The sequence below is a fragment of the Condylura cristata genome, unplaced genomic scaffold, assembly GCF_000260355.1.
Source record: "Condylura cristata isolate star-nosed mole 26May11 unplaced genomic scaffold, ConCri1.0 scaffold00025, whole genome shotgun sequence".
NCBI classification, from domain to species: Eukaryota; Metazoa; Chordata; class Mammalia; order Eulipotyphla; family Talpidae; genus Condylura; species Condylura cristata.
Genome location: NW_004567126.1, coordinates 16,011,367 through 16,027,896, shown reverse-complemented (window position 1 = coordinate 16,027,896; position 16,530 = coordinate 16,011,367). Strand labels below are relative to the sequence as shown.

Here is a 16,530-nt window from a genome sequence, read left to right as displayed (position 1 = left end):
TAGTAACTAGTAAACTAGTAAAGATTGGTTCAGTTTTATTTGTTTGACTTCAGGGCAATGTTCTAAAAGGCAATGTAATAAGCAGACTTTACAGAGGATCATCATATAGACATTCTAGCAAGATTATGTGACACAAGCTATGCAACGTCTATCGTCTGAAAGATTCCGGGTAGATGGAGAAAAGCTCTGAAAAATCAGACTTCCCACTGCTAACTTATGTTATGATCTCCCTTTTTTGTATATCATAATATCAAAATATTCTGAGCAACCTTCATCTTACAATTGGATTGCCTCGGCCTCAGAAGGCACTACCTGGCCCTGACAAGCAAGTACTGCACCAGGGTGAGAAATTCCTCTTGAAGTCAAAAGTCATTAAACAACTGGCTGATTAATAAAAACAAATGGCTGTTACTGCAGTCTCTCTCACTGCCAGATGGAGGAAAACCCAAATCTTATCATTCTATCTCTCATAGCCTTCTATTCAGTTTCTAAATAGCCACTCAAGCTTTCTTCTATTTAGTCTTTGGATATGGAAATTCACCCAAGTTGCCTATGCAAAGCTAATCAGGTTTTCTACCAGCTAGCCTTTAAGAAAACTCACTGAAGCTTTCTAACAAGTTTTTCAAAGAAACTTACCTTAATTTGATTTACAAGAAATTTCCTCTTCCTGTCCTCACTTTACTTTACCCCCTAGGATGTCTCTATGAGAATAAAAGCCTTTAAGTAATTGATAATGTTTAAGGGACTTTATTTTGGTTAATCTTCACTGTGGTAAATATAGTAATATTAGTCTTAAATTTTGTGAATCTATGTACCTGTTTTAACCTTGATAGATTGATTTTAAAAATGTTATAATCTCGGCCCTCCCTGGTGGCACAGCGGGTTAAAGCACCGCACTGAGACTCTAAAAGCCACTTCCTCATGAGTTCGATTCCCGCCTGCCCCGGAGGTGACCACATGGCGTGGCAGACCTCTCCTGACCCGCCCGCTGCTCCCCTCAGCAGTGTACCTCGTCGATCTGCCTGTTCTGCTCCCCACTCTGTCTCTGGTGAATCCTCTCACCCTCCACATCTCTGGCCTATACCCCAGTTCTATATGATAAATAAATAAATAAAAAAAAAAAGTTATAATCTCAACAGAAGGTCAAAACAACCCGAGACTATTCTTAGCAAAAAGGTGATTGTGACCTCAGCCCATTTCATATGCTAATGTCATCCCTCTGCCTGCTTGAAAGGTATAAAATAAACCTCTGCTAAAGGCAGAACAGGAGGACTCGCACCCAACTCCCATTCCCGTGTCTTCCTCGTGCCTGCTCCCCTTTTTTCCCTTTTCCCCCTTTTCTAGGAATCTCTGCTCGCCGACGCCATTCCCACCTTGAGACCCTGCCTGTTCTGTCCCCTAATAATCCGTGATGGGGGACAAAGTCTCTGACAATTATGTACTTGGTCTATCTACATTGATGTGGCCTTCATGAGGAATTTGAGCCTCCACTACATCCCAAAGCTCTGCCCTTGAAATTCTCTTTCCAATGCCCATGTCCTATCTGAATCCTGCTCTTAATCTTGATACAACTCTAGTTCCATCTTCTTGAAGCCTTACTGACATGATACCTCAAAGATCGCTCCCTCCTCTGAGCTGCACCAGGACCTACACTCATCGGACTTGGTTCAATGGCTAGCCATGTTTGCTTTCCTTTGGAGGTATTTGTACAATCTTGCTGTTTAAGTTGCAGTCCTTTCTAAACAGCTCCAATACCCTGCTGTAGCCTCAACAGTGCCAGTGTGTTTGTAGGCATGTGAATGACAGTCTCAGAGACTGATTTATCATGGGCAGTTTCTCCAAAAGACTGCTGAAAGCATTGAGCCAATCTTTGGGCCACATTGTTCTTGCCCAAGTCTCTATTTAGCATTTGATTAGAGGCATCTCTTTTGGCTTGTAACCTTTATAATCACCATCAAAACTTCCATCAGGCCCCCCAGAACACCCCAAAACCAGAACTCTTTCCCTGTATTTCACTCCAAAAGATTCAATTTGTTTTTTAAGCATCTGTCTGCTTTCTCTTGAGCTAGTTAAATGTTTTCCTGAATTAGCTCACCTGCAGGAGACAGACTGCAGCAGGAATAGTATCAGACACATCTAGTAGTGTCATGTTCCTTGACTGGTGATTATTCAGCACCTACTCTGTGCATTTCACAAGTAAACACCACTGACAGTTCATGAAGCTTGCCTAAGGTGCCTTCGGTCTAGTGGGAGAACTACTATATACATACATGAAATGCATAAAGGACTCAAGACTTATGCACAGTTCTCAAGTATCAAAAAGTGCTACGGATTCAAAGGAGAACAATGTTTCTAAAGAGCTGGGATGGTTTCAGAAGGAGGCAGAGTTAGTTCTGGGCCTTGAGCATAAATAGAATTTGTAAAAGTAAAATTAAGCAGAGACAATACATCAATAACACTGAGGAGAAGGGAAGCACTGTGTAGTAGGTGTTTAGAGTCACAAATAATCCAACACTTACTATAGTGCCACAAGATTCTGAGCCTCATTTCTTATTTGAAAAATATCTGGTGGCTTTATTGTGAAGATTAAAAGGACAAAGTATGAAAATGTTTGATGTACATAGATGATAACAATTTTTGGCTTTATCGCCACTGACACAAGTGATAAAAAAGAAGTATGGGGGGTGGGGGGTAGAACTTACTGATTGGGGCATAAAGGGAGTGAGGGGACATGAGGTCAGTGAGACTCATCCCCCCACAACCCCTGTTGAGGGGCTGAGTTATTGGAATAAGGGATTAGATTTTCAGCAGTAGGCTTGGAGGCAGAAGGCAGCACTGATGATTTTCTAGCAGGTTTTGGAAGTTTCTAATTTGGAAAGTATGCATGCTGAGGCACCGGAAGTTGTGGGTGGCAGGAGAGGGCCAAGTCTCTGAATCTACTCATTACACTCATGTGAGTGAGGCTTTGTCTCCAGCAATTTGAGGAACACATATGTAAAAACAAGACTTCTAAAACAAGAAAAGCCTGAAAGACTAAAATACTGAAATCTAAAATAGTCTAAATCTTAAATATTAAACTTAAAATATCAAAAATCCATGAGGACTCCTTCATTATTCTCCAGTCTACAATTCTGAGCAGTTCCTGTCTGAATCATTTGACTATTTGGTATTCCAGAATCCCGGCATGGTAGTGATTCTCTCATTTTGCCAAGCTGGAAATCAATGACAGGCGAAAGTACTGATTAACAGTTGAAGTTTTCTCTGGCTCATCAGCTCCTGAATAATTAATACATCTTCCCCATGCAGCTGTTGTTGGTGAGTGCTGTATGGTAGTGGAACCTGTCTGGATCCTTCGCAGTGTTATGTTGTAGTGGTTTTCAGAGTCACCCTTAATTTAATGTCATCATTTTCCTAAATTGAAATGAACAGCTAATAAGTCTTTTTGGTGAAGGAGTTAGGGGTGGAAAGGAAGGAAAGAAGTATTTTACAAAATATTTGCATTCAGCAACTTTAACTTATTGTTTTCAATCCTAAACAATAACAAAAAACAAAAGTGGTAGATCAGAAGAAAACAACTATTTTACTTTTTGTTTAAGTACTAAAGAAGTGGCTGATTGGTCCAAACAGCAGGACAGGTAGAGAGGTAGAGTAGGAGAAACAAGTGTTATCATCATGTTATCACCATGAGGTTCACTGGAGTTGAGGTCTTTGTTGAATTGCTAATTAGTCTGGAGAGACTAGGTTGGCAGGCTTTTCACACCTAGTTAGCTCAAACTGTTTGAGATCACTGTAGTGCTCAGAAGCTCCTATGATTCCCAGCCTGGAGGTCAAAGTTTCTTAACCTAAGGAACACATAGGAACAGACTTACCCAGTTGTGACATTGTTCTAGGAGACCAAACATTGACTTTGACAGGAACAGGGCAATTATCCTTTTGGACAGCATCTACTTGAAAAGTTTACTGTGGCTTAACTCTACTATAATGTCACTCTAAGGAATATCAGGAATATCGATGTCATTGTGTTTTGTACATTGGATTTATTTTGGATGGATATAAGAATGTGTCACTATAAATCAGTGTTAATAAGGGCTTCAAGGAAAGTTCTTGTCAAAGCCAGCTGGGCTTACTGTGTGCTTGCTGTGTACCCAGCCAGGGCTGAGTACTGAGGCCATGAAGACAGATACACATTTCCTACCTTTAGGAATTGTGACAAACCATGAGACAGACACATTGAAGCAGCCTATGCTAAATACTGAAGAGTGCACCCTCAGGGTTGCTAAGTATTTTTGTTTTAAAGATAGATTTATTTATGCATACAAGAACTGGAGTATAGCCCAGAGGTGCAGAAGGTGAGAGGATTCACCAGAGATAGAATGGGGAGCAGAACAAGAGGACTGATTGAAATACACTGCAGAGGGGAGCAGCAGGTGAGACAGGAGAGGTCTGTCATGCCATGTGGGTCAGCTCCCTGACCAGGGATTGAACTAGTGCTGCCCTTTAACCCGTTGTACCACTAGGGAGAGCCCCAGGGTGTCTTTAATTTAGAAAGAAAGACCTGATAGCAGTGTATTGGGTGGACCAGAGTCAGAAGTAACACGGTCATTAGTGTTGAATAGCTTAAAGAAAAGTGGCAGAAAAAAAGCTGGAACAAGTGGCAGAGAAAAAGTGACAGATGACAGGCGTTATGAAGAGAGAGGCAGTTCTTGGTGCTTGCTTCCTTCCTGCTTACATGGCGATTACTGTCTTAAGTTACCTGAAGCTATTATACTAAGAAAACAGGGCGACTTAAACAACAGACATTTATTTCTTACAGATCGGGGGCATGGGAGATCCAAGAGCAAGGTGCCAACTGGTCTCAGTGGACCTTGCAGGCAGCAGGGAACCAGGTGAGCACCTGAGTCCACAAGTTGTGCAAACAGCTGTCTTTTCAATACCGACAAGAAACACTGTGGAGCTTCTTATAAGGGCGCTAATCCCATTCACAAGGATTAATTCTCACAACCACCCCCAAAAACCTCATCTACAAATACTGTTACAAGACAGGGAGAGAGAGACATCCCTGAAGCCTCAACCTGCTCTAAGTGGGTTCTGCCATCCGCCGCGTCAAGACAAAACATATAAAACTTTAATGAAAAGGACTTTAATACAGTAAATATACAATACAGAACACAAAGAATGTAACTTCTAAATCAAACAACTGAAGTTACCCATCCCCTTGTGGGCAAAAGTCAACCCCAAAGGGGTTGGTCCAAAGCAAGGCCTGAAAGCCGCCACAAGACTAAAGCACCTTCTGGCCGGGACCCATGGAAAAGGGTCAGAAATGGCCAGACAAATCTGGGAGGAAACGATCAAAACAAAATCAATATAAACACTGACATAGTCATCTCCTTACAGGTATCTCACCCCCATCTGCCTTAACTAGTCCAGGGCCAGGAAACAAGCCTGGTTTCTTCATCACATGCTTGCTGCTCCATGTGGCTTCCTCATGTCTTCTTGTTCTCCATCCAGCTTCCTTCTTTTCTTCCCCCCTGATTCTTTCTCCTTTTTCACTCCTCCTCTCCACCCTACTTCTGGGTGGGGCAGGGAACCTAGAACTTCCCCTTTTCCTAGGGACCACCCAGTCACAATACCATCACAATGGTGGTTAGGATCTTAACATAGAATTTTGAGGTGGCACATTAGGTCCCTAACAGTTACCATCATTATTAATGTGTCTACCACACTACTTTGATTAAATTGCAAATGTCTAAAAGGTAATGGCCTCTTTGCAGGAGGTTTTGTTCTGTTGGTTGAATTAAGTTGTGTGTAACCTTCAAACAAAGGGCCAGACAGAAGCAAACCTGTAACCCCAGAAATCTGACAGTAGAAATAAGGCTGCCAGACAGGGAACAGGGGAGGGTGGAGGACAGAGAACAGGACAAAGGGGACGAAGGGTCCCTGGTGCTGGGTGTGGTGTGGCTGACAGACATTTGAAGACGGTGAACTTCTACCTCTGAATCAGATGCAGTATTATAAACCCATGTTACCTCAATAAAACAAATAAATTGTATATGACCAAATATGTAGAAGTTAATTTTTTCACATGGGTTATTGCTACTAATGTTGTTTTGCTGTTCTATAAGATATAGCAACTGTGAGTCATTATGAATATTTTATGCAAAAGGTGTATTTCTGACAGTACATTACTTTGAATAGAATTCCCCTACCTGCCCCCCCAACATACATACTCAAGAAATCAAATCAAAAGGCTTACTGCTTACCCATTGTTACAGAACGTGAATGCATAAGGAAGCAGACACTTCCATTTTTAAGACTGAAACCTAAAAGCTGTAAGGGGTGTTAATCTGTTTCTCTGGCACTTAAGCATTTCATCACATTTTGTTTTTCCACTCTTTAAATTCATCAAGCTCCAGCTTGGGGATTTCTGATCTGTAAAAAGCTTTTTAACAAACATCCCCAACACCTGCTTATACAAATACTGCTTCTGCTCAGAACACAAAAATAGAATCGACTCTATTCTGAATAATGTATAGTGTTCTGTTCCATAGGCAGTGATGCCTCTAGCAGCTACTTCAAGGCTCTCAACTGAGTCTGGCCAGTCTCCTCCAGGAGCAGCAGATTTCCTGGGGGCAATGTCCATTTTTGACACTAATTGTAATTGTAAAGATTCCGCACACTGCTTGCTTTTCCACCTGTGTTTAAACATTGCTTATGTTTTAAACTTCTGTTCATTTCAGCTCACCTAACTTTTCATAGGGGTGGTAGACTATCAGCATGAATACTGAAGTCAAAGTCACATCCAATCAGGGCTCTTACCCTTGCTAGAAGGGTGACCTTGGTTAAAAAACCTCTTGGCGTCTTGAAAGCACATGAAAGCAGAGATAATAATACCTACATTCCAGAAACGGGTGCAGATTAAATAAAATGAGATAATGAATGTAATGGCATCCAGCAGTCTGGTAAACATTCGTTTCTTTCCCTTATTTGGCGTGTATTTGTTTCTGAGTATTCTAGTGCTCCAGGAAAATGTAGTGAAGAGAGAAAGCGACGATGAATCTCTCTGCACCATGCTAACAATGCTTTTCAAAGTGTGGTCCCCCACCCAGCAGCATGGACACCCACCCCAACCCTGCTAGCTCCAGCAGAGGGGCCGGCCCAACAAGTGTTGTAACAACCTTCCAGTGAGCCTGAGGCACACCGAAGTGTGAGAACCTTGATTCTAGATAAGGGCCAGCAAAGGTTCGTGGGTACAACCAGGGAACTGTTCTGTGTGTGTGCCCATGTGTGTTACTAGTTCTTGTTACTCATAAATACAGCTAAAGGAAATGAACCATGGAGGTGGGACTGGATTTATTTAGATTGTATCTTCAGTGTCTGTGGTCACATTGTTCTCTCTCTCTCTCTTTAATTTCAGGCTAAAAAGTCTTGGGGGGGGGGCAAGAATTTAGGAGTAAATAGACCATGGTTTCTGTGGTCTGTTGGGACTGAGGATTTGAAGTGTTACTGAATTCTGGCCTCAAAAGTCAAGCTCTGGTGCCCCCAGATGGGCTTCTTTGTGTTTGGGGGCCTCTCTTCCCTGGGGAGCAGCTGGTGAGGCTAAGGTGCCCCCCTATTCAGTTGAGTCTATGTCATCTCATCACCTTCCTGGGGCCGTGAAACAAGACTTCGAGTTCAGTGTGTGAATGACAGAGAAGTCATCCAAGAATGGACCTAAGTGCTGTGAGTTTCACTTCTCAATTCTGAAAATGGGCAACCAGTTCTGACTTTCCAGTAGTTTGTATCAAAAATGATAGCAAAACAGACACATCAACTGATGGATGGCTCCAGAGCTTAGAGACCTCCCTACAGCCACACTCATCTGGGCTGAACTCGCAATTGGTTTGATTCTGCCCTCTTCTGGGTAAATGGTGTCATTGCCTCCTGCTGGGAGCAGGAAGCCTTTCACTAACTTCCAACTTCCTCAGGGGCACTGGCGAAAAGCAGACTTGCCTCTCTATCCTTTCTCCCACCCTACCCTTCTCTTACCCTTTGCATTTTCACTAACCCTATATGCTTATTTGGGGAGACAAAAAGGATATCACCAGGATGACAGCACTGGGTGAGGCTCTGAAGTCTGGGTGGAGATTGCTTTAAAAAAAAAAAAAACATTAATATTGAAGGGTTTCTCCCTTATTGTACTGCAGAGACCTAGTCCCCTTATCTCTTTCTCTTGAGGTAAGGACTTTAATCTGCATACACCTATGTTTACTGTATGCCTATGTTTACTGTGCCTTTTCACTGACTTTCCTTTTGTTCCCACAACCTCAGTGTCTTTACTTAAAGTGGCATATGAAGCCATGTGGGTGAGTTACTCAGTCATGCTGGGGGTCTCCCATGGGTACAGGAGAAATACATGTTATTATTGAACTCCTTTTGGCCTTTTCCTCTCATCAATCTGTGTGGTGCTTGTTTGCATTATTTGTTAGTCTAGAAGAACGCAGAGGGGTATGACTTCCTTTGTGCCTCAGTTTGGGTTCTGGTCACTAGCTCCAGTTTCACAGTGAACAGAGCAGCTTTGCTTCAGAATGGAGGGCTCGTGTAGCAGTTGAAGCTGGACTTTATTCTTCAGTTAACTCTACTCTTTATAATGTTGATTTTGGGCATCTCTTCTATTTCTAAAGTTTTGTGCAAGAGAAAAATTTTACTTGGAGAAAGACTGCGGTTTCTTTCTGACTAGCAAATCTGCATTGCCTATGCATAGAAAAAGGGGCTGATGACAATGTATGAGATATACTTGGGAACAAGAGGATGGTGAATAAGACCAAGGGTTTAGGCAGAGACTTCCGGGAAGATGGGGTTAAGCTGAATGGGTTTTAGTATGTTATAGGGAGAATGGTTTAATGAAAGGAACATGAGGTTTCAGAAATGAAGATCCTGTTTGAATCCTAATTCTTCTGCTTAATAGCTATATGGCTTGGGCAAGTAATGTAACTTCTCACCCTCAGTACCTCATCTGTGAAATGGGAATGAAATAATTATTTCACTAAGATGTTATGAGAATCCAGTAAGTAATCATCTAGGGCAAGTGCCAAGTCGCAACACTGGTCCGAAATATGGGAACTTAGCTATCGATGGCTCCTGAGTCTGCCAGATTCTTACTCTCTTTTCATAGTTGTCTTCTCCTCCAAACAATACATAGAATACATAGATGATTTTATTTGTTTTTATGTCGTAATGCCTCATGCACCGGAATGTATGCGGCATTTAGTACTCAAGACAGGTTGGTGGAGGACTTGAGGGTACAAAGGAATGTCCCCAGGGTGGGGATCCAGGGCAACCTTGGGGTAATGAGGTGCGTCCTGCCCCCTTTCTCTCCCCTACTCATGGTGTTCTTTTATTTTCTGCCACTCACCAGCCCCAGTCTATTTCAATCCTCTTACTCATTTCCATGGTGTGATGTATATTTTGAGAATGTACCTTAGATCAGAGTTCCTCTGACACCTCATTATGACTTTCTAGCAAGTTGCTCAGATAATCTGTGTGATTGCAAAAATATTAGGTTAAACCCTTATATTACTGGGCCTTCCATACCAACAGGCAGGAGATTTCTAATGGGTGGAACCTGAGCTCCCACAGTCGTCATGGCAACCACTGCAGGCCAGAGTCTCCAGTATTTTCTTGCCATCTCCTCAAACAACACTCATACCTTTCACCTAATAAGACCTAATCTATTTTGGGATGACTTCAGACCAAAAATGTCTAGGGGTAGTGCCATTCTTTGAGTGGATTTAAGGATAACTGGATATAAAGCAAAGGTTATATGCTCTGAATAAGGCAGGTACAAAATCTGAGGCTCATGCAGAATGCAAGGAAGCTTCTGGCTTCATCAAGATGTGTCTGGCAGAGAAGGGATGTCAGTAGCTTCTCTCGAGCTAGCCTCACCCTTCAAGTGAAAGGCACTGAAGTTGCCTGAAACTGTGGTCTCAGCCCTGCGATCTTCCAAACAAATCTGGATCTAGTTGGAGGTTCTCCTCAGACTCAGGCATGCCTGGGCCAAACGAGGGTCAGACACCAAGGACTAGCGAGGGTAAAACGGATTTGAGGAAAATCTTAAGAGGTAGAATGAGCAGGACATGTTGAAGCAACAGCATGTGGAGAGGCCTTCACTAAGACCCTGCTCAGATTGGGGAGGTTTCCAGGTTCCTTCAGGAGGAGCCTGAGTTGGTGGGGGATGGGAGAGGACCCCAGATTGCATGTGCAGGTCCAGCACAAAATGTGGGCACAACCAGCCAATTTCAATTCTGCTTTTCTGGCTCTAGCTGGAGGTTCACCTCAGGCTCAGGCCTGCATGGGCCAACCCCTCTAACCCTGATCTTGGCCATTAAGAAAAATCAAATGGAAATGAAGGGGGAAGAGACTTAGTTTCTTCACAAGAGTCTTGTAATTTTGACAAATCTCACATCTAATCTAGAGACCTCTATAATCTACCCATCCCAATCTGTGACTGTATTAGATTCATATCTATTGGCTAAACTGGCCTACCCAGACTTGCTGGAAATAACTGCTAGCAATCATGTGAAAAACAAACCAATTTCAAATTACACTTGTAACTTTTTTTTAAAGATTTATTTATTTATGCAAATAGAATGGGGGTATAGGCCAGAGGTGCAGGGATGGTGAAAGGATTCACCAGAGACAGAGTGGGGAACAGAACAGGCAGAATGACAAAGTATACTACTGAGGGGAGCAGTGGGCGCGGCAGGAGAGGTCTGCTGTGCCAGGTTGATCACCTCCAGGCCAGGGATCGAACTTGCACTGAAGCGGCTGCATCTAGCTTGCAGTGCTGCATCCTAACCTGTTGCACCACCAGGAAGGGCCCTACACTGTAATTTTTAACTGTCTGACCCTTTTGAGGGTCAATTCAGTATCCCTGTTTGCTTTTTCCTGACATGGCATCTCTGCCTCTTTGCTCTCCTGCATACAGAAGTGAGTAGATTCTGTTACTTATTTTCCAGCATCCTTGAAAGGTTGATGTCTAACTCTTTGAAAAGTTCCTCATGTCTGGAATAAATTTCACCTATTTCCTTGAGCTTATCTTTTACCACCTTACCATCCCAAACACTCCAGATTCAGTGCAAGTAAATATAGTATCTTTTGTGGCATGTATTTAGAAACCAGAGGAAAAATCAGAAACTTTACTATTATAAAATATGGAATATTTCCCGAAGTTCTCATACCTTGACGATCATAGTTTGACCGCACTAAATCTCTGTCAGGTAAAGGAATTGGGACGTTCACCTTCTTGATATGGCAACTGAGGTCCAGGAAGCCTGGACCTGGGTTGATCAAGATCATCAGGGTGGATTAACAGGAACAGGCACATACAGCACCAGCAGTCATGGTAAGTGGTTACAGTAGTGATCACAGCCAGTTTCACTTTAGGGATGAAAAGACAAAACCACTGGCCCACCCAGACTTGAGGGAAAGGATCACTAGCCTCATGCTAAGTCACTGGCAATGACTGCTCAGACACCAGGTAGGCATTAATGCTATTCTGAGTCCAGGTGGTGAACTTCAAGCCATTTTTTCCTTTGCCATTGAAAGTTAGTGCAGACCCCACAAATTAAAGGTCTGGCTCCCCGTAAGACTGCCCTTGCTTAGATGTCACTTGCAAGTAGGGTCTAGGCCAACCACACTTCTAAACTAGCTACAAATCTGGTGGGTTCCCATGACCTCTCTCAGGTCTCCATATTTGTTAGCCAATCCACAAAACTCAAGGAAAACTCTTCACTTGGAATTAGTTTTATTCTAGAGGATATGAACCAGAATCATCCAGATAAAGAGATCTAAGGAGGTGAGGTCTAGGAGGGTCCCCATGCAGAGTCCCTGTGAAGTCACCCTGGGACACGGATGTGATCATCAGTAGGGGGTGCCACTGAGTTTGGGTTCCAGTGTCTTTATGGGGTTTATGGGATAGGTAGGCCTGGTAACTTAATCGCCAGGCTCCCTCCCTGCCCAGGCTCTAAGTCCCAACATGCTAGTTAGAGATATGGGTGGTCCTTTCAGTAGCCAGCCCACATCCTGTGCCATCTCACTGCCATAAACTGAGGATCACTTTAAGAGCCTCATGAATAAGAGTCATAACTTGGGACATTCCAAGGGTTTTAGAAGCTCCATCCCAAAACCCAGAACAAAGAGCAAACAAATTCTGTACACACAGCATAGCAGAGCCAGGTCTTGACCCTGTGCCTGCGGAATCCTGGTCAAGTGCTTTCCTCTGAGCCCCATACCAGAGCAGAGGGCCTGGTTCCCACCTGGCTTTTTAGCCTTGAGTTTAGGAGATGGTGAGGAATCGTGGAATGTTCTGACCTCTGGAAGACCTGAAGAGGTCTCAGATATTTCAAAACCACACTCTGTCCTTCCCCTTTGCCCACCTGAAACCCACAACCCAACTCTGTCTTCCGACAGCAATAAAGCCTACACAGTCAGGATGCTGACAAACACACCACCCCCTCTGCCCCAGCAGAGAGCTTGTCTTCAGGACAGCCCAAGGCGCTTGAAAGTAAGCCACGTAGGAGGCACCAGGACAGACCGTAATGTGACGGCAGATTAAATTTATCTTTATCTGCATTTTCAACAAAACCTTCCTCCCACACAGTTCTCTGCCCTAAGTAGCAATGTTCCCAAACCTGCAAGCCAAAATAGAACAGTGGATGAGAAATGCCTTCCAAAGGAACAAAATCCTGGGCAAGCAGGCACCCTATCCACTTTAACTAACCTATGAGTGGGGGTGGGTTTCATTTACTGCACAAATCATGCGTTGCCATGCACCATAACAGGCACAATGCCACACGTCATTACCCTCTCTCATTACCTTAGTATACCTTACTACCCTCCTCTAATAGATTAAAAAAACAAGCTGTGAGAGATTTAAAAAACTGCTTAAATATATGCAGCGAGAAAGGCAACCTATGACTCAAACCCAAGTTCAATTTTAAGGCCCACTCCTTTGCTTACAGCAGACTGCCTCCAGGAGCTGGTAATAGCTTGAAACTGTTGCTGTCATTTTGTTTTCTTGGTGCTTTATTAAGTATTATTTTTGTACAATTATGTAATTAAACTGTGATCCTCAGAAAACCTGTAATTTTCAAAGTCCAAAGCAGCAGAACAAAGCTAATCAAAGAAAAGCTTCATTTACACTAATCCTGCTGAGAGATCGCTCAGGTCATTTCATTGAAAGCCCTCCTGACCTTGCTTAATGTAGTCTAAACATGAGGCTGGTTTCAGTTCCTAAACCACTGCTAATATATGCCTCTGGTGCAGAACAAATGCGCTATTAATGATAAAAGTTTCAATCACATAAAAGGCTCGCTGTGGGATTGTAAGGGCAGTCCTATTTCCCCGCTCCTTTTTATTTTACCTCTGATTATAGGCCTCTGTTGATAAAAGTGGGGGCCCTCCAGAAGGGTGGGCAGTAGGCCAGAACCTGCATTAGCTTCACACTGGTGCCACCTGGTGGCCAGTCCAGGCATCTATATGCAGACCCTTGGGCCATTGCAGGTTACAGGTGGGGTGTAGTTTAAACTTTTGGTTTCTGCCTTCCCCACATGAAAAGCAGATGTTTTCATAAGAGCACACGACAGTCCTGTGTGTGAGACAAATGAGGCAACTACCTACTTCATATCACTGCAGATTCAACGTACAGATTTCCCCATTATCCAAAAGTTTAGTATTGCTGTGAAATGCTTTCATGAACTCATATGTCTTGAAGTGAAGAAGAAATTACCATTTATCTGTAAGGAAACTTTCGTGCATTCCCAGTTCCCCCCAGTTACCATACCAGATCGCACCCACCAAATAACAGTAAACAAAAAAATTAAAATAACACCAACATGTAGTACAAAGAGGAATGATTTGATGAATACTTGGCCTGCATAAAGTAGGAATGAAGTAGGCTCAGGGTAGCCCCACTTACCAGAATCCAGAAGACAGCAAAGCAGCAGAGGCTGGAAAGTGACGGTCAGGTGGTGTTTGTTAGTCTGCGTCCTGAGGTTGGGGTGGTGGGAGGCAGTCGGGGCGGCCAGGTCTCTGACATCGCCCTTCACCTTTCTGCGTCTGCTGCCTCGCTGAGGAAGGCCACGGCCGGTCATCTGCTGCAGCTGAGGTGGCCGGTGATGGCGTCAAGCAGCTCAGCAGGTGCCACTGCTTAGCTTCACGCCGCCTCCTAAGGCCAAGGCTTTGCAGGCGCCGGACATCCCGCAGGCCTGTCCTAAAACCTGAGCCCCTTCAAAGTTAGAGTCTCGCTGTCCTGCCATCGCGGCAGCACCTGGCGTCTCAGCGCACCCCTCACGCCAGGGCTTCGGGCCAGGCCCTGGGCAAACTCCCTTCGGCTGCGGCTCTGGCGCGGGGCTCCCGGCGTCCAGTTCACGCCAAACACACGGGCCTGCGAGCATGGCGTTCGGGGCCCCTCAGGCCACATCTGGCTCAGGGGGCGCAAACTGAAGCAGGTGGCGCTCAGACGGCCCAGGCACGCTCAAGGCCACGGCCGAGATGTGCTGAGCGGTCCCGGAAGGAGCAGGCGCTGCCGGCGACTCCAGGGGCCGAGGCCTCGCAAGGAGCAGCTGCTGCCGGAAAACAAACCTTGAAACGCGACTGTCGCTTTCCGGCCTTTGTCGTAAAAGCGGAAATCATTTTTGGATGTTTTTGGGGGAGTGCAGGAGCGTTCCTGGGCCTTTGGTTAAAAAAAAGTGGTGTGACCCTGAGTTCAGAAGGTGGAGGATAATCGCACGCTGGGGTGGACGAGTGTTGGACGTTTTTCCTTGGGACATGTTCGTTTAGCCCTCCCAAGGTCCCGACCCAGAAAGCCGCTCCTGCTCCCCTCAGATGCCACTGATAGCTGGTGGTAACCCTCCCTGTGAAGACGGCGACTCCTCGGTCAGAGTCTAGAGCCTCGGTCTACGCCACAGCCCAGAAGATCATGAGAACGTTCAGGCCGTCCGAGGCCTTTCATTCGGCTGACTTTATTACCTTCGCGAGGTCTCGCTCCACCACCTTCCTGGGAAAAGGATAATCAGACTTTTTCTCAGCGTTACTCCCGAATAACGTTTCGGAGCGTCAGCTACGTGACCTGCCCTGAGTAAGTAACGCACTTTCTAACTCTGAGGAGGGCACTGGCAGGTCAGGGAGGCCGTCTTGTGCTGCCATTTCGTTAGGAGAGGACAGACCCTGGGTGACCAGCGCCTGTTGGAGGCAGAGTTGCCTGGGTTGAATCCTGAATCGGTCCTAATTGTTATATCCTTGGGGTGTTTCGTTAGCCTCTCTGAATTTCTTGATCTGTAGAGGGGACATATGAGTCAGCTTTGCGGGATGATGGTAAAAATAAACCTGATTATGGAAATAAATAAAGACCACCAAATGAGGGCACCCTATTCACTCGGGGCTCACCCTAGCAAGGGAGCGGCACCCCCACTTCTTCCGGTCGAGACTCGTGGGCCGGCAGTGAAATAGGGCAGGTGCGCTCTGATTGGAGGAGGTTGGTACCCGGAAGCTGAAGGCGGGCCCGCGAGAAGCGGACCTCTAACGTGATTGGCTCAGGGAACCTATTTGGCTTTCTCTGATTGGTCCTGAGTTGGAAACTAGGGAAGCCGGCAGTGGTGTGCAAGTCCAGCCTACTGGGACGAACCCTTGGAAGCTGTGGTGCGGCTTTTCTCTGGGTTGCTGCAGAGATGCGGGTGCAAGTTCTGTCTTCACTTATGGTTCATCATTGTCCTTTGGCAGGTCCAGTTTTCCTAATGTGTTCAGTGCTTGCCTTGTAATTTGTGACACACATATATACAGTAGATGATAATCATTAGAATTTGAAGTACTCAGAGGTGGCTCTAAAAGTGTAATTTTGCTAGTCATTATTGGTTGCTTTCCAACAGGTATGGAGGGATCCTCTTTTAAAGGGTTAGGGATGCCTATAGAGACAGTGGGAAACAGAGAGGCCCAGTCTGCGGTTAGCTAGATTATTCTTGTAGCTAGATTGGAAAGGGAGCTGGCAAGATTTGAGATAGAAAAACTGCCAAAAGGCTGTGTCACGTAGGTGGCTTTAAAGATGTGTAAGAGCCTTTCCTAGGCATCCAGAGCCCAAGAGTGATTCAAAGCAACCGACATAAATAAATACAGAAAGGGTGATTGTGTCCAAGCTTCTAGTGTAGTTCCTGTTTAGCCGACATACCGGCCTCTAAGGACCTGATAGGACCATATTTCCAGGGCTCTTGAGGCCTTTGGGCCAACTGATTGGAGGAGTGGAGGGAAGCAGGCAAGGTGCACATTTCCGAGTACACCCAACAGGTTGGACGCCATTCCTGGAATGGAGGTTGCTGGAAACTGGTGCCAACTTTGAGGCAGAGAATCTATTCGGAGCCGGCGCTTCGGGAAGGCTCATGGGAGCTGTGTGTAGGTGGCTGTGAGTGAGAACGGAGTCCTGTTATAGAACCTGTGTACTCGCCAGTGATGACGAGACTCAGAAGGCTTTGAGGAGGGAGATGATGGTTGGGGTTGAAAATA

General features: G+C 44.9%; 1 protein-coding gene across 1 annotated transcript in view; it reads right to left on the bottom strand.

Moving 5' to 3' along the window:
- Positions 1–14,129, bottom strand: part of CLMP (CXADR-like membrane protein) — a 154,168-nt gene extending 140,039 nt beyond the window's left edge. The window contains exons 1-2 of the mRNA XM_012729398.1: positions 13,955–14,129; positions 11,217–11,315 (exon numbers count right to left, since the gene is read on the bottom strand). Of these exons, the coding sequence (XP_012584852.1) occupies positions 11,217–11,315; positions 13,955–14,129 (274 nt within the window). The remainder of the gene's footprint in view (positions 1–11,216; positions 11,316–13,954) is intronic.
- Between the last annotated feature and the right edge of the window lie 2,401 nt (positions 14,130–16,530).